The following is a 24,625-nucleotide window of genomic DNA, read 5'->3' as shown; positions in this document are numbered from 1 at the left end:
GGACAAGCGATTCTACCAAGAGTCTGAAAGGAAAAAATTCAGAGTATTTATAAAAATCTACATGAGAACTTCAGAAGCCAAGAAGCTTAAAGTGGAAAGAATGCTAATGTAATATACACTGAACTCATAGCCCCAAGTGGAGTATCATGAAATAGGTGATGACTTTGGAGAAATCAAGAGTCCAGGGGACATAAATACATTAGATGAGAGATATGGGGGGATATGAGTGATCCAGTGAGAATATGATGTTCAGAGGGATGGAGGGAGGAGCACAGGGGACTGTGCTGATGGTGCACGGGTGGACTGGTGAAGCAAAGTCTATGGGGGACTACACCTGATGGGGAGGTGGGAAACAAATATTGTTTCAAAATGAACAATGGTGTAAAAGAAAAGAAAAGAAGAATATGATACTATGCTCATTTTATTCCCATTTTGTGCTGTGATCGGAAAGAAAAATAATACCCACTTTCTTTGTTTTCATGTACTTGGTTATTTTAATGGGTAGCCATTCCTACATTATCCACACATGTTTTTTTTTTTTTTCTTTTCAGAAGTAACATGTAATAAGCCTTATATTCCAAATGCTGTCTACAAACCTGTAAAGACCAAATACAGAACTGAAGATGAAATCACATATGAATGTAAAGATGGCTTTTATCATGCAACCCGGGGAAATAAAGTAAAATGCACTGTTACAGGCTGGGTACCTGCTCCAAGGTGTAGCTGTAAGTTCCCATTCATAGCCTGATTTACTTCTTAATTCAATTAAGCACAGAAATGTGGATACAATTAATCAAAATATTTGTCATATTGTATATATAACAAGAAGCTTCTTTTTTTTTCAAAGTAACCAATTCTATATAGGATCAAAAATACTTTATAAATGTAAATCTTTTTATTTTTTTGGCTAGTCAATGTTAAATATAAGTATATAGATACATATTTCTCGAACTAATATAATTCTAATACCTGAGCTAAACACTAGGTAATAGTAGTAGCATCTACAATCTAGACACCTGTCATTTATTGCTATATAATAATTTTTTTCCAAAGCATATTGACATAAAAACATAAACCATTATCATCTCTGAGCTTCTAAAGGTCGGGAATTTGGGAGTGGCTGAGCAGGCTAGCTCTGAATCAGTCTCCGTCTTGCAGTCAGGATGTTAGCTAGGCTGCAGTCAGCCCAGCCTAGGGCCTGCTCTGGAGGACCTGCTTCCAGGAGAGCTCATTTACATGACTTGACAGAAATCATCAGTACTTGCCCACCTGGACTCTCCACAGGTTGCTTAAAGGGCAACTGACTCTCCAGACCTAGTGATCTGAGAGTAGGAAGCCTCCATACCATCTATGCCCAGACACACATTGGTGGTTCAGTCATATTTGTTCTTTTTTTTTTTTCAAAGATTCATTTTTATTTATTTATGCAAACAAGAACTGAGGTGTAGGCCAGAGGTGCGGGAAGTAACAGGATTCACCAGAGACAGAGTAGGGAGCAGAACAGGCAGATATACTGAAATACGCTGCTGACGGGAGCAGCTGGCGAGACAGGAAAGGTCTGCTGTGCCATGTGGGTTAGCTCCCTGGCCAGGGATGGAACTCATGCCACAGTGGCTGATGCTAGATTGATTGTGCTAAGACTTAACCCCTGTGCCACTAGGGAGGCCCCAGCGTATTTGTTCTTTAAAAGTGTCTCACTAAGTCCAGACACACACAGAGGAGGGGAATTAAGCTCCATTTTTTTGAAGAATGAGTGCTGAAGAGGTTGTACAATTTCCTAAAACTATCATTTTCAGCAAAATTCATATAATTTGACAGAATATTTGATTTGGGGGTATGCTTCCCTTGTCTTTTTTCAAATATTTTCCACCTCTGCAATCATATTCCTTATCTTTATATTTCACAGTTTGTTGTGAAGATGCACCACATTAAAATGGATATTCCATGATGGAAAATGTGATGCTACATATAATAGGTTGATGACTTCAAAGTTAATTCCAGAGTTAAAGTCCAAAAGGAATTTTCAAACCATAAGTTCCCTCAAAAAGAAAACTGATATCAGCATGAAATAAGACTTCAATGTGCTAACAATTATAAAATATTTATGATTTATTGTTAATTTATGAAAATGGTAGATGAGCCCAGTGGTATTTCCATCTCAGCCAAATTATTCCACAAGGAACTGATGAAGTTCTTACATTTTAGTTGGGAAATTGACAAGTCAGATGGTTTATCACATAGTTTAGAAAAAAAATTAAATAAACTGATGTTGTTCTCAGATGCAGGACAATGTTCTCAGACCAACTCTATTATTCATTTGTGTCACCAAACAGTTTTAGAGTTTAGAGGAAATGCCATACAAACTAAATGATACAGGAGGTGATGATAGTGAATCTTCAGTAGGACAGATTCATCATTCAAATAGAATCTTGAGTTTAAGGCTGAATCTAGCAATATGACATTTAGCAGTGGTAACCATAAGATCCTGGGCTTGCATTTGAGGAACCAATTACACAAGTACTAGAAACAGCTACAAAATCTAGTAAATATTTTAATCAATTTCGTGATCAAATTGAGTTAAAACATTGATGGAGCCCCATAACTGCTAATGAGACCACAAGCCTAGAGGGAGAATGAGGCTGTTTTAAATCTTGCTAAGCTCAGTGTTATTCCTACCCCTTATGAAATGCTGTATTTGCCTCAGGGCTGATCTCACTAGAAGGATAAAGATTTGAATGTGCCAAAAGAGAGAAAAATAGCAGTGATTCATTTTGCAATGATAATACTTTAAATGATGGCCCCTTCGTGCATCTTTTAAAAGAAATCTCAGTGTTCGACTTTATTTTATTCATATCCTATGAATCACCACTGGAAGTGGGTAGCCATACTTGTTCTGAAATCAGACCTCCAGAGTTCAAATTCCTCCTTCACAGTTTCATGCAAATTTTATTGAGTTCTTTGACAATCGGTTTCTGTAAATCCAAATATTTAAACATGACCAAGATAAATATTGGTAAAATTGAGGATGAAGAGGAAAATACCCTAAATCTCTAAAAAGTAAGGCAAAAAAAAAATTAGAATGTTACCCAAAAGAAATGAACATTTTAATCTCAACACTTGAAGTTTCAAAAAGTGAGCAAAAGTATCAAGAATGAGAGTTATGGACCACTGGCCAAAAATCCATATGCAAAAACATCATCATAAACAAATCTTTGTTAAAGAAAGGCATCAGTATATGCAAGGATTCAAAGTTTATAATCCAGATGAAATGTATGTAGAAACTACCTGAAAATTTTCTTGATTCAAACAAAAAAAATAGAGAAGTGAATTTAAGGAATGAAGATGATAGGGAGCACTTTGTGTCTATGTGTGGAAACATTTTTAATGCGTTGTATAGTTTCTCATAACACCTTTCATATAAACACTAACACTACACTGATATTAAAATTGCTGAAGTATAAATAAATCATACCACGAAAAGGCAAATATTTCTGAAAATATATGTAAAGTTGTTCATACAGTACATCACTTAAATATACAATACACATTATTCAATATATAGCAAATACTCAAAATGATAGGTATTGTACCTCTTTACAAATATTTATGACATTAAATACCTCATATCCAATTAAATTTATAAATATTTAGTCAATGCCTATGAAAATCTTAATGATATGTTTAATAAGAAATATTTCATGTCCGTTTCTCTGGTTAACTATAGCAAAACTTCCCGCAATAGCTGCTTTGAAGTATGAATAATAGTATTTTTCTCTATGATGTGATCAATGGAAAATATGCTTTTCTGTATTTTAAAATTGTTTTTGATAAATAGAAATATAATGAATGTTGATCAAGAAAGACCTCACTATCTCCCTATATTGACTTGATCCCAGGGGAAAAAAGTCAGGGATCTGATTCTAATGGGAATGGAAATGAAGATAAAATGAGTGCATGTTCTTGGCTCCTTCATCACAGATTAACTGCCCATATAGGGTCAGGTTTATTTCAGGGCAATCAATTCTATCCCATTGGTCTGTGTGTCTGTTTTTGTTTTAGTACTAGACTGTTTTAATTATTATGGTTTTATAATATAACTTGAAGTCTGGAAATATGAGAACTCCATTCTTTCTTTTATGTCAGAATTGCTTCTGTTATTCAGGGTCTTTGTAATTCCATATGAATTTCAGTAGTGTTTCTTCCAGTTATTTGAACAATGTCATTAATATTTTTATTGGGATTGCACTGAATCTGTATATTGCTTTGGGTAGGATGACCATTTTGACACTATTGATTCTTCAAATCCAGGAGCAGGGAATATTTTTCCATTTCTTTGGGTCTTCTATTTCTTTTAACAATGTATAAGAGTTTTCTTTGTATAAATCTTTTAGCTGTTGTGTTAGGTTACTTCTAGGTATTTAATTTTTTTTTGTTATGATTGTAAATAGGGTCACTTTCTTAACTTCTCTATCTCATTGTTTGTATATAGGAGGGCAAATGATTTTTGTGTGTTGATTTTATACCCTGCCACTTTGCTAAACTTTGATTGTTTTGATTCGTTTTATTCTGTGGCATCTTGATGGTTTTCTATGCAATTCAAGACCACATGAGATACCATCTTGCACCTGTGAGTAGGACCCACGTTGAAAATACCGAAACAAGTGCTGGTGAGAATGTGTAGAAAAGGGAATACTCTTGCACTGGTGCTGGGAATGCAGACCGGTCCAGCCCTTATGGAAAGCAGTGTGGAAGTATCTCAAAACATTAAAAATGGATCTGGTATACTGCCCAGTAATTCCACTTTGAGGCATCTACTGAAAAAAATTCAAACGCACTAATTCAAAAGGAAACATGCACTCGTGTTTATTGCAGCACTATTTACCATAGCCAAATTATGGAAACAAACTAAGTGCCCAAAAACAGATGACTGAATCAAGAAGATATGGTTTATAAATACATATATATACATGTATATATGTGTACACACAATGGAATATTACTCAGTGATCAAAACAGTTAAACTCATGCCATTTGCGGCAATATGGATAGAACTAGAAGGGATAATGCTTAGTGAAATAAGTCAATACGAGAAAGATAAATACGGGATGGTGTCACTAATATGTGGAATAATAGTAACTAAATCAAGGGTCAGGTAAAGACAACCTTAAAAACTAACCCTTGAAAGCTGACTACAAAACGGAAACATTCATGGGGGGAGCAAAGGTGGGGGAGGGCTGGGGGGAAGTGAAGATAGAGGGAAGGGAGCACAATGGACTATTTTAGTGATTTGGTGGTGGGTGTACTACAGTGGCAATGCCAGATAGAGGATTCAAATATCAATTCAATTAAAAGTTAATTAATAAAATAAATATAATGAGTGATAAAAATCAGTATCTTCATTTCCCAACCAAGGTGCTTATTTAATCAAACAACACTACTATCTATGCTCTTACGGAGATTACATTAAAAAGTTCTGTACAGAGTTCTTCCTGGAGAGATTTTATATAAGTTTATACATCATAAGACATACACACATAATTTTATCATTACCACCAAGGGCCTCCACATTCACCTCAATCAGTTTGAACACTTTTGACCTACAGTTTATTTGGGTAAAACATGATTTATATTTTTTTTTCTTATTGCAAGTGAAGCCCTGTAATTTTCCAGAAATTAAACATGGACAGCTACAATATGAAGAATATTATAGACCATACTTTCCAGTATCCATAGGACGTTATTACTACTATAGCTGTGATGAAAATTTTGTGACCCCTTCACAACAATTTTGGGGTACAATTACTTGCAAACCAGAAGGATGGGAGCCAGCACTGCCATGCCTCAGTAAGTAAACATCTTTAAAATTGTGTTCATAAATCTTTCAAAAGATGGAGACAAAAAAGAGTACACTAAAGTCTTCTCTGACAAAAATAAGGCTAAGAGATGAATGCTAGGAGCCAAAAAAAACCAAAATAGGTCCTTGATTTTAAGAGAAGCTATTCGTGAAAATTACATGAGAAATAAAACTAGGGATTTTCTATAAATATCTACATAATTCACATTCATTTTAGCAATTAAAAAACAAGATAAATAACTTCATATATTGAATTAATCTTTTAAACAAATATTTGGCAGAAGCATTCGTGGGTTTTTTAAGTTACTGTATTGTCAATTAGGCATTGTAAATATATTTTTAGTTTTCTACTTTAATCAAACATGTGGGCCTCTTTATTTCCATTTATCTTTTTTGTGATCCTTAGGAAAATGTATTTTCAATTATTTGGAAAATGGAAACTATCCATTGAGACCAAGATCGTATTTACAGGGTGAATCTGTACGTGTTGAATGCCTTCCTGGCTACAGTCTTGAGGATGAGCAGAATACAATGACATGTACAGAGAATGACTGGTCCCCTCCTTCCAGATGCATTAAAGTCAGTAAGTACAGGTGTCTAAGAACCCAGTATGTTGATGATTTCCCAAGACTTGTGTATCTTAACTGCAGCAAAAAGTTTCAATTAACTTCTGTTTTGCCAATGGATCTATTTGGTTTTACTTTTTTCAAGTGTGTATGAGTCGACACAGCAATCTCTTGATAAGGACACAGCAAAATTAATGTGCTATTGATAGACAGAGTCAAGAAGACAGTAAAAGATCCACGGACAAAACTTGTAAAAAGCGAGTGATATTAGCAAGAAGGACGTATAGGAGTTTCTACCATCTTCTCCACAAAAGGCACTGTTTTTGACAATTACCTGTGAAGAAGAGTATCTTTGTGGGAATCTGGAACTCTAAGCAAAGAAGTTTCAGCACATTGTTGAAACAAACTGGTTCCAGATTGGATGCACTGGAGGGGATGACAGTAACAGTTTCAGTTAATTTGTATCACTCCACCCCTCCCCTAAAGAGGCACAGCCAAGAGGATGCACTCAGTCCATGGTTTCTCCAGTGGGGGGAAAAAAAATGTGTGAGTGTCCAGCTTCAAGGCTGTGCTTGACATTTAGAAAAGGGCCCCCTTCTTTCTCACCACATCCACAATAGCCCACAATAGAGAGATCAGCAGTTGCAGAAAGGGGTGGGAGAAACTTGGAACAGAGCATCCAGGCCTCCGAATTCATAAAGAAACAGAACTCCTACCAACCTCGGGCAACCTTCCTTTATTAGGATGCCTGTCCACTAGTCATGCGGGAGTTGCACTACAGATCCTGCTCACCCACAGGCACCCCAATTCTCTGCACACCTCACCCAACCCACACCATGGGCAGGCCGCTGTGCACATGTCAAAATGTTGTCTTTAGAGATGGCTAGTGAGTATAAGAAAGCTAACTTGACTCAGGATGGGAACAAAACACAGGCTTCAGCATTCAGCATGGTTTCAGGACAAGCGAACAGGAAAGTGTCAGCTGCCAGACTGACTCTGCAAGAGTGAGAAAAGGCAGGCAATTTAAGAATTCCCTTTCTAGTGAGAGTAATACATGATGAGCAGGTGTATTCATAAACAAGGTCCAAGAAAAAGTCTTAGAATCCTTAACATTATTCACAGAGGTATTTCTCTGCCAATGTTGGTCAGTAAAGACTAGAGGAAGTGACTACTTCAAACACAAGGAAACTAATTAAAAACTTAAAAAAAAAAATGAAGTGTTAAGGAAATAAGATGTCCCTAAAAGAACACAATAGTTTTACATTTGATCCCAAATGATGGAGGTCTAACACACACTGTGTTATCCAGTTAGTCTAGTTTTTTTTTTTTTTTAAACATTTATTATTTATTTATACAAGAGCTGGGGTACAGGACAGAGTCGCGGGAGGGTGATTCCCCAGAGATGGAGCGGGGAGCAGAACAGGTAGATGGACCGAAAGCACTGCTGAGGGGAGCAGCGGGTCAGACAGGACAGGTCTGCCATGCCATGTGGGATTCTCCCTGGCTGGCCGGGAATCAAACCAGTGCTGAGGAGGCTGTGGACAGCTTCGCAGCACTGTGCTCAACCCGCTGCACCACTAGAGGCCCTGGTTAGTCTACTTTTGAATCTGTAATTCATGTTGTTACATACCAATCGTAATTATCGTAATTATTTTTACTATTGAGTTTTGTTCCATTGTGTTGTGTACCACACTTGGTTAGTACATTCACTCATTGAAAACATTTGGGTAGTTTCCAATTTGGGGCATTTGTGAATGTTTCTGCTGAAAAATATTCACATATAGGGTTTTGTATGAACACAAATTCATTTTTTCTTCTTTTTTTTAAAGATTTTTAAATTTATTTTTGTGTAGAAGAACAGCAGTGTAGACCAGAGGTGCCGGGGTATTAGAGGATTCACCAGAGAGACAGAGTGGGAAGCAGGATGGGTGTATTTACTGAAATACACTGCTAAGGGGAGCAATGGGCAGGACAGAAGTCAGCTGCTCCATATGTGGGTTAGTTCCCTGGCTGGGGATCAAACTCAGGCCACAGCTGTGATAACACTGAGACTTAACCTGTAGGCACCCAGGCAGGACCACAAATTCATTTTTCATGGGTAATTATCTAGGTCTGGAATTGTTAGATGGATGCTAAGTATATATTTAATTTACAAGAAACGGATAAACTTGTCTTGGTTGATCGTCATGTTTCATTCACACATGTCATGTGCTAAGTACTCCAACTATTCCTCAGCCTTGCTAAGACTGGATATAGTCAGTTTCTTGTGTCTTTCAATTGCTATGTTAACATGTACATTGTGGTATTTCATTGCTCAATAGCTAATGCTGTTGAGCATTATTTTCTGGTTACACATATTTTTTTTTTTTAGGACTGGAAATCTTTCCCTACTCTTTTACTAAATTGTTTCATTATTACTGTATTTTTGAAACTAATTTATATATTCTGGCTATAAGGCTTTCAATTGGGTATACGATTGGCAAATATTTGCCTCCAACGTAGCTTTACTTTTCATTTTTCTCACTAGTCTTTCATAGAGCAAAAGTGTTTAATTTTGATAGCAGTCACTGTATTAAAATTTTCTCTGAGGAGCCAGGCTTTTGGTGACCATTAAAACCTTTTTGCCTAAACCAATTTCATCCATTCTTTTAGACGTTTATATTTTGCTTTTGCCTACATGATCAATTTTGTGTCAATTTTCATATAATATATGAGGAGTATGTCTAGATTCATTACTTTGCCTTTGGATGCCTGATAATCTTTTTGTGCTCCTGTGTATAATTTCTTAGAAGTGATTCTGAATATTTGAAATTTACTTTGCCCCAAAAAGAAATGAATAACATATCTTGGCTTTGTATCTTGGTAATTCAGCTTATTTTTTAAAAACACAAGGACTTGAACAGGAATGACTTCTTAATTTTTATATTGTAATACTATTTGAACCATTATGAAAATGTTTTTTGAACATATTCTTACCTTTTCCATATGCTTTATCCCTTTTAGAAACATGCTCAAAACGAGATATAGAAATTGAGAATGGTTTTATTTCTGAATCTGATACTACATATGCCTTACATAAGGAAACACAATATAAGTGTAAACCAGGATATTTAACAGAAGATGGTAAATTGTCAGGATCAATTAAATGTTTGAAAAGCGGATGGTCAGCTCAACCTAGATGCATTAGTAAGTAATTAATTGTTATTGCTCATCACCAAAATGATACTGTAGAAAGTTTAGTTTAATTTAACTATTTGGGGTGGGGTTGCCTGTATAGCTCTATTTGAAAAGATAAATAAAAATAACTGAAAAAATACATAACATTTTGCCATTTAAGATTAATTAACAGAAGAGTATAATGCCAATCCACTTTTTTAGGTCAAGTTTTTTGCACTTTAAAATATCCTTAGGTGCACTCATGTGTATACAGGTGTAAGCTCAATTATTCTACCTGAGATTTCTGTCCTACTGTACCTTTTTTCTAGGTAATCCAACTTTTATATGAGAGTCTCTGTTTTTAGACATAAAATGTAGACTTTTATGTGAACATATGGGTGCACAATGCATGATCTTAGAATAAAATAACTTGTATAATGTAGAAGTTTGATATTATAGGGTAGGCCCATTTAAAAAATCCTCTAGAAAATTTTCATAAATTCCTTGTAGTTATGTAGTTATGGTGAAAGAGAAATACTTCTAGACAGCACCAAAATACGTTCTGCTTAAAGGTTCTCCTTTTCCACTATCTAGCCATTTAAGAAGATTTTTCTAAGAACTTGCTCACTTTTATTAACCCCAAATTCATTCAATGACATTTTAAAAGTGATATTTAATATAGTCACTTTACTGTAGTGGATATTTAAGACACACATTTCTCCTGTTTTCCTTCCATTTCCATTTTTTGACAATTTCTATGCTTTATGATCCTAGTCAAAGAGATATGTGATATAGTTGCCCCTAGCTCAAACTCATCTCATATTAAATTGTTATTAATTATCCATTATAACACTATTTTTATGGAACATAAAATATCTCTATTTACCTAATTAGTATAATTTTGCTTTATTTCTTAGCAGCTTTAAGCTAGCTGTCTATAGAAATTATAAAATTGGGGAATATTAAATATTTTATTAATATTATTGTAGTGCAGCATTTAGTGAACATTGAAACTATATTTAAATACTTTATTTTTCTTATATCTAGTTACGAACAATAGAACTCTACATTTAATCTTGATAAGTACTGAAGAATACAAAGATATTAGGAAAATATTTGAGAATATTAAATCAGATTTATGCCTTAAGGTTAATATTTTTCCAGTAAACATCTTATAGAATGTTTAACAATTTACTCATATTACTGAAAATTAATCTTTTTGCAATTAATCTATTTTTCGCTGGTATAGTTGTCACAACTATTACTAAGTTTGACATCTTCATTCACAAAATGCTATTCTGGTTTAGTAATATTAAGAACAACATATCTGTAATGGTCTATTTTGTTCTCTCGTGGCATAAAGGCAGAAATATAATTGAGAAAAATGTTCTTAAAATAAACTTTTCAGAGAATTTAAATGTAGAGACTGTTTTTTTTCACTGTGGGTAAGCTTTAGGACAGTGATTTATCATTGACATAGCTTATTTTTATATAATTAGTATACTCTTTGATATTAGCATACTCTTTGATAACATCATTTTCTCTTGGGATGGGATTTACTCAATTAGATTGTCCATTAAATAATATTAGAAATGGAATATTCAATTCTATCATGCATTAGAATCATGTGATATGCCAGTATTTGAGCATGCCAGACCCAAAAACGATAGCAGATGGTTTAAACTCAATGACAAAGTGGAATATGAATGTGACAAGGGATATGAGAACAGAGATGGAGGCACCACTGGCTCCATAATATGTGGTGACAATGGTTGGTCTGATAAACCTACATGCCATGGTAAGTGCTATTTTTGGTGTATTCCTTTTTTCAGAATTAGTAAAATTGATAATTAGAGTCATTTTTTAGGGACAATGATTAACATCAAGGTGTCACTTGCTGATTGTTATTAACTGATAAATGAGGTTGTTTTGATGTCCAAAGATAATTATCTTTAACAGTGTGTGTTAAAATGATGTTTTCTATGGGCCATATACATGATGGATTTATGAATATAGTATAATTGTCTAGGTCATTCTAAATGCTAGCTTTCAAATTATATAAAACTGGCCACTCACAAGCAAAATTATAGCTTCTTATCAACGTCTCAGCTGTTTTGCTCCTGAGTTTCTGCAGGTCCTGAGAGAAGCTCTTCATTTTCTGGTTTTATCATGTTCTGTGGACTATACCACAAATCTACTTTGTTTGCCATTCACCTTTTTTCTGGGATTAGAAACAGGGTTTGAATTGTGGGAATTGAGCATATGTAGTGTTCCAAATCAAGGGAACTGTATGAGCAAAGCTTTGAAAACCAAACAATATCTGGGAAATTTCAGGGTGAGCCAATTCTACTCAGCGTGTGGGGGAATTTTTAAGCTAATAATGGGTGGAATACAATGGAATAATGGCAAGGGAATATAGTATATGTATTAATGTTATGGTTAGTAAAACATCATAAAGGAGTTTAAAATAGGAATTTGTATTTTTGAACGTACCTTTTCCCTGTGCTTGTGCTTGGCAAGAGAAGATTCTGGAGTCCATTTATGGTAAGAAGAGATAAAAAGTGCATAGGGTAGTGGCTGAGGAAATATAGAATAAAGGACAGATTTGGGATATATTTTCGTGATAGAAAACATAGGAAATGTTATTAAATATTAAGTGAAAGAAAGAGTAAGAGGCACAGCACTTCCAAGTATGTTCAATTTTTTTTGAACTTTTTTTTAAGCAAGTAGTTAAATAGGCATGCCTTTCTGAAAGGTGGTGCTGGCAAAAGAGAAAAGATTTGGGGAGGAACATCACAACCTATGCTGTGGGCACATTATGGTTGAATTACCCACAGACATCTTAAACGACAGAGTTGAATATACAGGTGTAGCCCGGAGATATATATTTGGGGTTATCATCATATAAGCAATTACATCAAATAGGAAAAGTAATGCAAAATGAAGAAAGAGGAGAACGCATGACAGATCAAAGATCATTCTAACATTTAGATGTGAGACAAAAGAGAAATGGCAACAACATAGTTAGAAAAAGGAGAACCCAGAGAATCAGGAGGAAAAAAGATAGAAAGAATGTTGTTACAGATATGGAAAGGAGAAAATGATTGAAGGAAAATGATCATGATAGACTGAATAATGGTAAAGCCTGTGGAATCAACCTAGATGGGTTCTAAGTTCAATTCAGATCTTAACTAATTATACAAGTTAGGGCAACAACCAAGACTATCTGGAGTTTATTCATGCCTTCTTATCTGTAAAATATTTTAATATTCATGAAGTCTCTAATAATTCAAAGGATTGCTTTGGTTATTACACTGCATTGCCATTATAAAGTTCTTGCCATCATGCCTACCTTACAAAACCCAAGAAATTGTAATCTATTTACATCTTATGATAGTTGAAGTGGTAAATATTTCTAATTCAGTTGATATGTCATGTTAGAAAACAGTTTTTAAAAAAATTGTTGGTTCTGACTACCTAGAGTAGCCACAACAGAAACAGTTTTGAAGATGAAGACAAAGCAAATAAATAAAAATTTTAAAAAAAAAAAGAGCAGAATCTACACTGTCCCTCTGAAGAAAACTCATTACTAAGAAAATTTAACATGTGGTATATAGCTTTCAAGAAGTTTGGTTAAGCGAAAGAACAGAAAGTTCAGGTTATTACTAGAAGAAATTATGTGGTGAAAGGAATATGAAAAACAAAAAAAAGATGAGTCATGAGAACATACTGAATGGTAAAGGGGAAGGGATTGAGAGCACTGTCTTATATAGGAAGATATCTATACAAAGAAAGCTTGAAAAGCATTTGGTATAGAAATAGGGACAAAGGCAACATCTGAGGCAGCAAAAAAAATTCACCTATTTTAAAAATTCAAAGATCATAAGCCTGGAGTCTGGATTGACTTGGGAGAGGGCGGTAAGTTGGCTTTGCAAGTGTAGGCAAGGAATGGTTCAGTTGAGGTTGGGCTTTGTTCTAAGTAAAAGGGAAGCTTTTAAGATAATCATGATTTTCTTTTCTGGGCAGATCATACATTATGAACACAGAAGCTTTTGTATATTTGAGGTGCCCTTTTTAAAGAAAGAATACAAAATCATGAACATATAATTTCCATGTTACTGCTAATATTGCAATTCCAGGAAAACATGGAGAGGATATTGAAGCTGGAGTGATTAATGTGTCCACTATGGCTTTCTATTACAAATATAAGTTTGTCTAAAATTATATATATTTTATATTTTTATAATCATGTGGCACATTGGTAGGATTCACCAACACAATATGGGACTCCAGAAGTTGAATGGCGACATAAGAGTTTAGTAATTTTTAAAAACAACTTCCTTAACCCTGTAGCAGAAAATTGCACACGGACTGATACTTGAATTTATTGCAAATGCTCCAGGATTCCTGTTTTTAGAACTTTTCCCAAGGAATTGTTATCATAAACCCCTTAAGTCAAACCATGTCTATTGAACCTTTAAATGCACATAAACTTTGGATTAAAAAAAATTCATATTAACATTTCCAAGTATAGCAGCTGTTTGAATACATCATTTTGTTCAATGTCCTTCCTTAAAAAGTTAATGAGAACAACACAATTCTGGCTGACAGGAACCAAAAGCAGATCATTCAAAAACCTGCTTTGGTTATACATTGTTTTGCTTAAAGTCACAGTTCCCAAGCAGCTATTGAAGATATTTAAGTGAAGACTTACTATATTAGTGTTAGGATTTGGGATTTTCACTGCTGAATAAAGATAAATATTGCCCATTCAGGGAAACAATGTTCATTCAATTTCTCCTAAAATCACATTCCCTAAGACATATTTAGATAAATACAACAGTTGAAAAAATCACCAACAGCTGAGATCTCTTTGTTGCTGTTGTTAAGGCAAAGTTTTTTGCAATGTGATAAGATACAAAATTCACATAAAATGAGCACAAAATGTATAAACAAAGACACAACAAATAAGGCACTGTTTTGCAGAACACAGGATAGAATTTTAGGAAAGAAATCCCACTGCTTCTCATTCAAGGTGTGAATATCTCAATTAATTTTCAAAACTCAACATCAAACCTAAAGCAAATGCATTGAGTTTGATTTGTGTCATTATTTTAAAAAACATTTACCTTCTAATATTATAAGTATGTCCAATAGTTGACTCTTACATGGCATGAATTTTCTTTTTAGCATGATTCTAAATTTTGAATACCAGTTCTTTTTATAATAAATTTATAAATTTATTCTCCAGATAGGATTCCAAATAAAAATGACTTTTGATAAACACTTAGCAATATCACAAATTGCACAAGTTTTACAAATTTTAGGGAAAGTTTCACAATTCCTAACTCAATCAGGAAAAGAAGCAATTTATTAAAATATAGTATAAATTATCATATATTAAAAATTGATGGTTATTATGTAAATATTCAGGATACTATGAATATACAAATGCATCCTTGAACACAATGTTTCTTCATTTTGTTTTATATTTCAGTATGATCTGTTTATATTTCTATTTGATTATTCACTTAATGAAGTGATTTTTTTAAAAGATTTATTTATTTATTTATACATACAAGCACTGGGTACAGTCAAAAGCGCGGGAGGGTGAGAGAATTCACCAGAGCCAGAGCAGGGAGCAGAGCAGGCATAAGGACCGAAGTACACTGCTGAGGGGAGCAGTGGGCGGCAGGAGAGGTCTGCATGCCATGTGGGACCCTCCTCTGGTGGCCGGGGAGCAGCCAGGGATGGAACCGCCGCTGCAGAGGCTGCGGGCAGCTTCACAACCCAGCGTTCAACCGCTGTGCCACCGGGGAGGCCCTTAATGAAGTGATTTTTAATGTTTCTCTAACTATATAGGAAATGGTTTGGGTGTTTTCCAGTTCCCCAATAATATGAAACAAATACTAATTTCTATTTGTGTTCAATTTTAAACCTCTATCATTATCTTTTAATATGACAAGATACTTGTATTCTTTACAGTAACAAAATATAACACTAAATAAATATCAGTTATAAAATCAACACATTATAAGCAAATTGAACTTACAAATAAATTTACAGGACACATATATTGTTGTGCAATATTTCAGTATTTCATAGAGAATTTCACATGAATTTACAAGGAGGATTTATCTGATGCGCCTCTGTATATGCAGCACCTGGCACCTCATGACATACATAAGATTTATTTGGGCAGTGATAGTTTCAGTAAATTACTTCACCTTTTCTTATAGAAAGAGAATGTAAAATTCCCAAACTAGATGATTATTTAACTGTTCGGCCTTCCAAAAACAAGTATAAAATTGGAGATGTGGTGAAATTATTCTGCAGACAGAAACGTTTCAGAGTTGGACCAGATTCAGTTCAGTGCTACCACTTTGGATGGTCCCCTAATTTTCCAACATGTAAAGGTAAATATTAATTACAATTTTTGAAACAAGAATTAGAATTTGGCTATCAATATTTTTTCTTCTCTTGATTTCTGTTGGCTGCCACTGGGTCTATAACCTAGTGCTGAAACCAGAGGACATGTATTGGGTAGCAGATATTTCAGATTTCCTTATTTAAGAATTTTAATTGCTCTGAAATATGTAGCAAAAGTATCTATAGATACTAGATATAAGGTGGGTGACACTAGAGGGACTACTTTTGTTATTTTTCCTATTACCTGAATTCCAACATTATTATTGGATATTCAATACAGCATGGCTGATACCTCACTTCACTGTGTTTAAATATTATTAAATCAGCTTACAGTCAATTAAATTACATGAACAGCTTAATCAAATTTAAGCTATGTTAATCTGTTAATCTCAAATGATGGTGTTTTTTGAAAGTTTTGACAAAATGTTCATGGAATATTATTTACATAACTATTTATTAATGTGTTTGTAAACATCTTTAGAATATTTAGGAAATATTTTACAGGCTTGAATACGCTTCCAACAAGCTAGTTCAGTAAAAGTAATAGAAGTGGGAAACATGAATCTGGTGTAAACATTTCTTTTTTCATTGGTTAAGAATGTTACAATAAGTTATATAATAGAAAACAAATTGAAGAAAAAATCTATTTTGCTGGGTTTTTTAAACTGTAAAATATGCAATTTAACCACTCCTTACACAGTATTTCTACAGCAGGGACAGTGAAATCATGTTGGAAACCTCCACAACTCCTGAATGGACAAGTTAAAGAAGCACAGAAAGAAGAATATGAACACAATGAAGTGGTGGAATATGTTTGCAATCCTAGATTTCAGATGAAGGGTTCCAATAAAATTCAATGTGTTAATGGAGAATGGACAAACTTGCCTAAGTGTATTGGTAATTCAATAAAAAAATTAACTATAGCCTACACTTTTTGCATGTGTTCATATATAACAAATTACATTTTAATGATAAACATTTTTGTGAAATTTTCAGAGGAGAAGAGCACATGTGGAGATATACCTGACCTTGCTAATGGCCTTGTTGAAGATGCTTCCCCTCCCTATCACCATGGAGATTCAGTACAGGTCAGTTGCAGAGAAGCATTTACTTTGATTGGTCACAGCTCAGCCACTTGCATTAATGGAAGGTGGAGCCAACTTCCTGAGTGCATTGGTAAGAATACACTCCTAAAATTAATATGTATCAATTTAATATTCTCTTTGAAAATGCCGATTTGCAACATTATTGAAATAGGGAGATATTCTCAAATTATAATGAATTCAAATTTGTATAACCCAAGGTAATATGAGTCATGAAAACTTTCCTCTTTTCACTCTAATTTAGACCAAAACACTCGCCTCAACTATATTCTCTTCTGACTCCAGTTTTCTTTTCTCTTGTTAATCTACCCATATTTACTTTAAGATAATCCCCTTTCAGCTATAATAGGTCTTACTCCAATTTTCTCCTCCCAGTGCTTATTTAATACCTGCCTCTAGCCTGCACTTTCATACTTCCCAATAGCTTCATATTTTAAGTGTACACACAGAAAACAATTCATGAATTTAAATCCCCAATTACTGATTTAAGTATCTGTTTCTGTTTGGTGATCAGACAAAAGATCTGCTTAAATAGTCACATCCTATACTACATGTATCAGATCTACTTCCTTGCTATATAACATTACCTTGCCTGAAAAAATATACTTAAACTAGCAACATTATATGTTTGATTCCATATATATATAGAGAGAGAATACATACATTTGATTTTATAGATACTTATTTTATATTAATGCTTTAAGGTTCAATTAAAGATAGAGATGCTTGAAATCAAGAAACGAATGTGAACATCTGCAGAGATTTCACACTGGGAACAAATTTCAACATGTGATCACCATTTGCTATGGCAACTATACAAAAGAGTAAACCTCTTATACTCTTCCAGTCTCCAATACGCAAATACCTTAATGATGGATATTTTCTCTAAAATTTCTAAGACAAGGTATAGGAAATATGTTCCTACAGAATAGCTCATCTCTTGCAATGATCAGGAGTACCCTGGTTGGTGGAATTTATAGACATATTCTAATTTCATTATAGTATTGGTTCTATAGCTATTTTTTGGAGTAGTTGCTTTGGTCTTATAATTAACCTTTCCTGGAATTTTTTTCATTTTATAGAAACAGATGCACTTGAGAAGTGTAAACCAGAAAAGCCATTTTCAAATGATCCAAATCTATCAAATATGACTGAATTTAATCATAATTACAACGTAAGTTACAACTGCAAAGGAAAATCAGGAAAAAAATATGCCACCTGCATAAATGGAAAATGGGATCCTAAAATAAACTGCACTGGTAAGCTCCTGTTAATAAAGTTCTTAAATTTTTATTCTATTTCTCCTGAACTTGTAAAATAGTATCTTAAAGGAAAATGAGAGGTTTTTTAATGTTACAAATAAGTATTAGGAGCCTCCCTGGTAGCACAAGCGGTTAAGTCTTGGCACTATGAAACTACAGGCAGCCCCTGCAGCACCAGTTCGATCCATGGCCAGGGAGCTGACCCACATGGCACAGCAGACCTCTCCTGTCTAGCCTGCTGCTGCCCTCAGCAGTGTATTTCAGTAGATTCATCTGTTCTGCTCCCCACTCTGTCTCTAGTGAATCCTCTCCCCCTGACTCCGCAACCGCCACTTCTGGACTGCATTCCAGCTCTTGTATGCATAAATAAATAAATCTTTTTTTTAAAAAAATAAGTTTTAGGCTGGAAGGCAGTTTAGAAACTACCCAAAATGGTGTTTCTAAATACTAATTATATTTTGTGCATCAATCAGATATATAGTAAGCCACCCAGAAATGTGGTGGTTTTAAATGAACATCTGGATAACAGGAATGTTTACTGCTATTGGAAAATTATTGCTTTTAATTCTTTATACTACACACTACTGTGCTTGTATAATCTATTTCTATTAATTTTTGGTCATATCCTGTTGTCATAGAACATTTGTGTAAGATTTTAGTATTTTGAAACTTGTTTTTTATTGTGCAACATGATTTCTATCTTTGTGGTGGGTACCTTTTCACATAGAAACATAGTAATATTCTACTTGATAGATCAGGTTAAAGTGGTTCATGGTGTTTTTCCAATTTATCTATGTTTTCAAAATTTTTTTTTGTCTAATTGTTATACCAGTCAGAGTAAAATAGCTATCAGTGTTGCTTAATAGAATTGTGAATACTTGTGAATACTTCTCTTTCCTTTTTTAGTTCTGCCCAGCTTTGTTTCATGTACTGTGACATATTCTTAGATGCATACACACTTCTAATAATTATTTTCATTGTGAATTAACCTTTCTGTAATTAAAATAAATTGTCTTTATTTTTTGTGGTTCTCCTTGTACTGAAGTCTATATTACCTTATTATAATATAGTCAATTAATTTAAAACAATTGATCTTTCCCATGTGATAAAAGAATTCCCAACATGCAAAGTTAATGTGATCAATGTCCTCAAACCACTCTCTCTAAATAAAGAGCAAAAATAATAGCAAAGAACAAAATGAAGCCATAGCACTTGCAATCTAATAGAAGAGAACATACTTCTAAAGGACAAAGAAAGAAAGAATAACTGAAGCATCTATTATGATAAGCTAAGGAAGAGGATAAACAGGTGATTTGCAGAATATAATGCAGCTTTTAGAGAAACTCTGTAGTTAGACCAAACTTTAGCAAATCTATCAAGCGTGAATGCAAATTAATACTGTTCAGGAAAAAGTGGTTAAATAACAGAAATAAAAGGAAAAATAATCCTTGAGAATAAGTTGGGAAAAAACTGCAAAGATATTTAAAACAGAAATAAGAAAAAATGTTTTTAATCAAAAATTAAATATTGCTTTTGACTTAGATAGAAATAGAAAATCTGACAATATTAGAAAGCATGAATGAAGTGTTTTAGTCAGTCAAATATTTCCCTGAATCATTCGAATATACAAGGTTGGACAACTGAAAGGATTTACATGACTTCCCTTTCATCAAATAAAGATACAGTGTTACAGGATTCAGACCAGGTGCAAAAACTTCCAAATTATATTCCTTAGTTGAACAGGTATTTTCACATATTACTCAAAAATAGATCTCAGTTTTACGGGAGCTTAGACACAAGTTTACAAGGGCTCTTATATAAACTGAGGGTTATGTAACTAAAGCCAGGCTGGCTAATCCATTAAGCCAGGTGCATTTCATTTATATAAAATCCCTTAAAATTTCAGGCAAACTAGGAAATGGTATCTCCAGGAGAAGTCTGAATTTTAAATGGCATACCTTAAACTACTGAATTAACCACTGAATATCTAAATCTTATTTTTTTTGCCAATAACATATATCATATTAATTGATCATTAACAAATGTAATTCTTCCTCTGGCTAATCACCTTTATCTGTAGACTATCCTGTGAAGGTTTTAATCCAATCCCAATATATCTGATTATGGATATCTGAAAGAGATCCTGATTTCATTATTTAGTGCCTGTCACCAAGTGAATAACTCTGTTAGAATGTCCTAATTGTTAGAAATAATTCAAGTAGGTTTCACACAAATTATGCAAAATTGATCAAAGGAAAAAACAAAACAAACTGGGAGGAAAACCAGAGAAAATAAACCAAATATGATTTAGTGAAATGCTATCAAGCTGAAAAGCAGAACTGATTTAAACATAGAACATAGCATTATTAGTTGATCACATATTATTATTCTCATTTATTGAATTATTCTTTGATTATTTTTAACATGATTTTTAATCAAGAAATATAATTTTCATATTTTAGAAGTAGAAGTACCAAAACAATTTTGCCCACCTCCACCTCAGATTCTCCATGCTGAAGCTATGACAACCACAGTGAATTACCAGGATGGGGAAAGAATATCTCTTCTCTGTGAAGAAAACTATCTAATTCAGGGCGGAGAAGAAATTATGTGTAAAGATGGAAGATGGCAGTCAATACCACAATGTGTTGGTCAGTTGTTGCCTACCATGCTTTATGATTTTTTCAGATGACGTTGACAATCCCCTGTATTTTGTATAAGTGAACAAGGTGGAGGTCTTTGTCTTTATATTTCTCTTTATATCTTTCCACTTCATATTGAAAGACTAAATGCAATCAAGGTTCATGTGTCAGTCAGCATTCTTTTACTTCAGTGTAATAAATCCAGACAAAAAATTTGGGTAACTATGTATATACCATATAAAATTTCCAGTTGCATAGTTTGCTCCTCATAATAACAGGACCAGAACAAAGGAGCATATTATATAAGTGGATAGTAACACAGATTTTATGGAGATATACATCCTTGCCATTTTCAGCTTTTTTCAGTTTAAATAATTTAGTTTGTTAAAATTATCCCCATGTTAAAGTTCAATGTAATGTTTGAATTTTTTAATTTAAGCATTATATTTGTAATTGACCCTTGATCTCTGTTCTTTATACAGAAAAAAAGCCATGTCCACAACTACCTCATATAGAACATGGAACCATTCAATTGTCTAACTCTACAGAAGAAAGGAAAGTTACACTAGGATCCAAGACTTATCCACATGGCACCAAACTTAGTTACATTTGTGATGATGGTTTCAAGAAATCTGAAGAAGATGAAATAACATGCCACATGGGAAAATGGAGCCCTCAACCTCAGTGTGTAGGTGAGGAAGGACAATATCCAAATTAAAATTCCATTTTCAGTAAAATTCATTCCAAACTAGACAATCATACATAGATTTATATATCATTTTTTAATTTTACCCAAAATTTTTTCTATAATCAAATCAATCCTATTATTGTTCATTTCAATGACTCATTATAGGTCACTTGAAATTCTAACAATTTTATGCATGTTTGAGATGTCATCAAGTTGTTAAAAAAATGTTATATTCTTCTTAAAAATGTCTTTTCTGATATCTTTGAATATATGCTACTTCCTTAAGATGATTAGTTTCTATTATTATACATGATTGGATAGAGAAATATTGAAAATCTCTTAAATAATATACTGACATTTTAAATTCAAGTTCTTGCTCAAGTTGACAGCTGAACCAGAATAGCGATTCTAGGAAGCATTTGTGTGCATTTGCTTTGATGTCATGGTAGCTCCTGTATCCACACATTAAATTAAATCCCAGAGTTAGTGTAACATGTGATCATACTTTCATTTCTTTTTAGGACTTCCTTGTGAACCTCCAGGTTTGATTTCCCATGGTATTCTATATCTAAAGGGAGACAATTACCAATATGGAGAAATTGTCACCTACCATTGTACCGAAGGCTTTGGGATTGATGGACCTGCAACTATAACATGTTTAGGAGGAAAATGGTCCCCTCTACCAGAATGCATAAGTATAGTATATCTTCTTTCTAATTCATATCATCAAATGGTTCAAATGTGAAACTAAGTAGTAATTATATATTTTAACAAAGTATCTGTGGATATTTTCTAGTTCTAGTATAAAATTAATCGGCCTAGTAATTAAAGTGTGACATGAACCAACTTAATTTATTTTCATATTATCTTGTGAGCACTTTCAATGTCCTTTGATATACATCCTCAGAGATTTCTCACTTCTTTCCAATATCACAACAGCTCCTCAATCTCGTCATTATTCAATATACTGTTGGTTATCACCTTATAAATATATAGTTTTATAAGATATTTCTCTAACTCAAAGGTAACAGATTTTGACCAAAACAGAAAGAGAAATACATAATATTATGGCCTGTACAGGCAAAAAAAAAAAAGAATTTAAGAAATATGGTCTCAAGCATGTAAGTATCCATATCTCTTAGGCTTTCATTTCTTTGTTACACTGTTACACTAAACCAAGTCAAACCTGCTACCATGCATAAGAAAGTATAGTAGAGCATTTATTGCTTTGATAGAACTATTCTGAATATACTTATTGACCATTATGTATTTTTAAATATTTACTAAGCAAGGTCCTATTACTTTCTTTTTTGTCTTTCAGAAACGGATTGTTATAATTTACCCAGCTTTGGTGATGCCATACTCATAGGTCAGAAAAAGGAATCATATAGGTCAGGAGAAAAAGTGGCTTATAAATGTCCAGAATATCACCAAATAGATGGCTCCAATACTGTACAGTGTATTAAGAGAAAATGGATAGGAAGGCCAACATGTAGAGGTACTACAATAATTTTTAAAAATTAATTTGTTAAGGTGTTTTAAGTAATTTAATTGCATCTAGCATCATTAGAAATAGACATAGGATATTTTAGGCCAGATCAAAGATTGTTTATGCCTAACAAAATGGGATAAAATTGTATACTCAGTGGCTAATGCTAAAGCCCAATAATTCTTAGTTTGGTCTCTGGAATAGCAGCATCAGCATCTTCTGGAAATTGCTAGAAATGCAAATTCACAAGCTCACTCAACCTGCTGAATCAAAACCTCTGGGGATTCAACCCTGAAACTGTTTGAACAATTCCCAGGGGATTCTGTGCACACTTTGGTTTAAGAATCAAACATAAATACTATGTAACCTACTAGCTAACATATTCCTTGACTCTCACTGATGAATTGCGAGTCACTCATTAAAGTAATTTAAAATTTTGCAAAAAAACACTCCAAAAAAGTGTTTTCATAAATGACACATTTACATCCCTTTTTTTCTCCACATCAATTGGGATCACTGGATTAATCATCTTTCCTTAACCATGGTCTTCAAAGTGTTACAGCTCCAGATATATTCTGTGAAGAAGTGTCTACCACGTGTACTTTTCGATGGACCTTTAATTACACTTCATAAACAGGATGGTTGCAAACCATATTCATTAATTGATGTCAATTAATCTCTTTCTTATGAATTTCTTGTGGATTGTAAAGTCACCTTGAATTTTTATAATTTATAATATTTACTTTACTAAACCCATGGACATGTCCAGTAAAACTCTCATTTTCACTGATTCAAAAATGTCTATGTATCTTCTATTTAAGGGTAAGGTACAGGGGAGTCAACGTTACCAAAAAATAGATTGCTTTATCCTTCTTTCTTTAATTTTGCACGCAAATTTATTAAAATTAGTATTTTTTCATGACAGATTATTTATTTTGATTCCCCTTTGACATATAGTTGGGACCCCATTTACTGATTTGCTACTCACATGAATCATTACTTTGGAGATGCTTTTCTCTTCCTCTACAGATGTTTCCTGTGTAGATCCACCCAGAGTGGAAAATGCTGTGATACCAAACAAGATGCCTAGGTACTCATCTGGTGAGAGAGTACAGTATGAATGCAAAAAACCTTTCGACATATTTGGGGATATGGAAGTGATATGTTTAAATGGAACATGGACAAAACCACCTGAGTGCAAATGTAGAGTATCATATTTTATACATGATTTTAGATAATGTATTTGGTGATATAGTCAATATATCAACATATTTATCCCAAGTATGACATCTAAGGATAATAATAAGATATATGTAGTTGTTCTTATTAAATATGTGTTTCAACACAAATAAAATGAAGGTACTTTAAAATCCAATTATTTTTTGACTGAAGAAGCAACATAGTTTATTTTATGAAAGATTTGAACAAACTGAAAC

General features: G+C 33.6%; 1 protein-coding gene across 1 annotated transcript in view; it reads left to right on the top strand.

The window, feature by feature from the left end:
- CFH (complement factor H) overlaps positions 1 to 24,625 on the top strand; it is a gene marked incomplete at both ends in the record, with an annotated part of 45,969 nt that overhangs the window by 19,521 nt on the left and 1,823 nt on the right. The window contains 14 exons of the mRNA XM_084245552.1: positions 552 to 725; positions 5,650 to 5,848; positions 6,313 to 6,437; positions 9,424 to 9,606; positions 11,198 to 11,374; positions 15,816 to 15,992; positions 16,720 to 16,902; positions 17,002 to 17,181; positions 18,191 to 18,367; positions 20,833 to 21,021; positions 21,495 to 21,704; positions 22,222 to 22,395; positions 23,022 to 23,198; positions 24,219 to 24,392. Of these exons, the coding sequence (XP_084101678.1) occupies positions 552 to 725; positions 5,650 to 5,848; positions 6,313 to 6,437; positions 9,424 to 9,606; positions 11,198 to 11,374; positions 15,816 to 15,992; positions 16,720 to 16,902; positions 17,002 to 17,181; positions 18,191 to 18,367; positions 20,833 to 21,021; positions 21,495 to 21,704; positions 22,222 to 22,395; positions 23,022 to 23,198; positions 24,219 to 24,392 (2,499 nt within the window). The remainder of the gene's footprint in view (positions 1 to 551; positions 726 to 5,649; positions 5,849 to 6,312; positions 6,438 to 9,423; positions 9,607 to 11,197; positions 11,375 to 15,815; positions 15,993 to 16,719; positions 16,903 to 17,001; positions 17,182 to 18,190; positions 18,368 to 20,832; positions 21,022 to 21,494; positions 21,705 to 22,221; positions 22,396 to 23,021; positions 23,199 to 24,218; positions 24,393 to 24,625) is intronic.

This window comes from Talpa europaea, assembly GCF_964194135.1.
Source record: "Talpa europaea genome assembly, chromosome: 10".
NCBI classification, from domain to species: Eukaryota; Metazoa; Chordata; class Mammalia; order Eulipotyphla; family Talpidae; genus Talpa; species Talpa europaea.
Note: the sequence above shows the minus strand (reverse complement) of the source record. Positions and strands in the feature narration are given on the sequence as shown.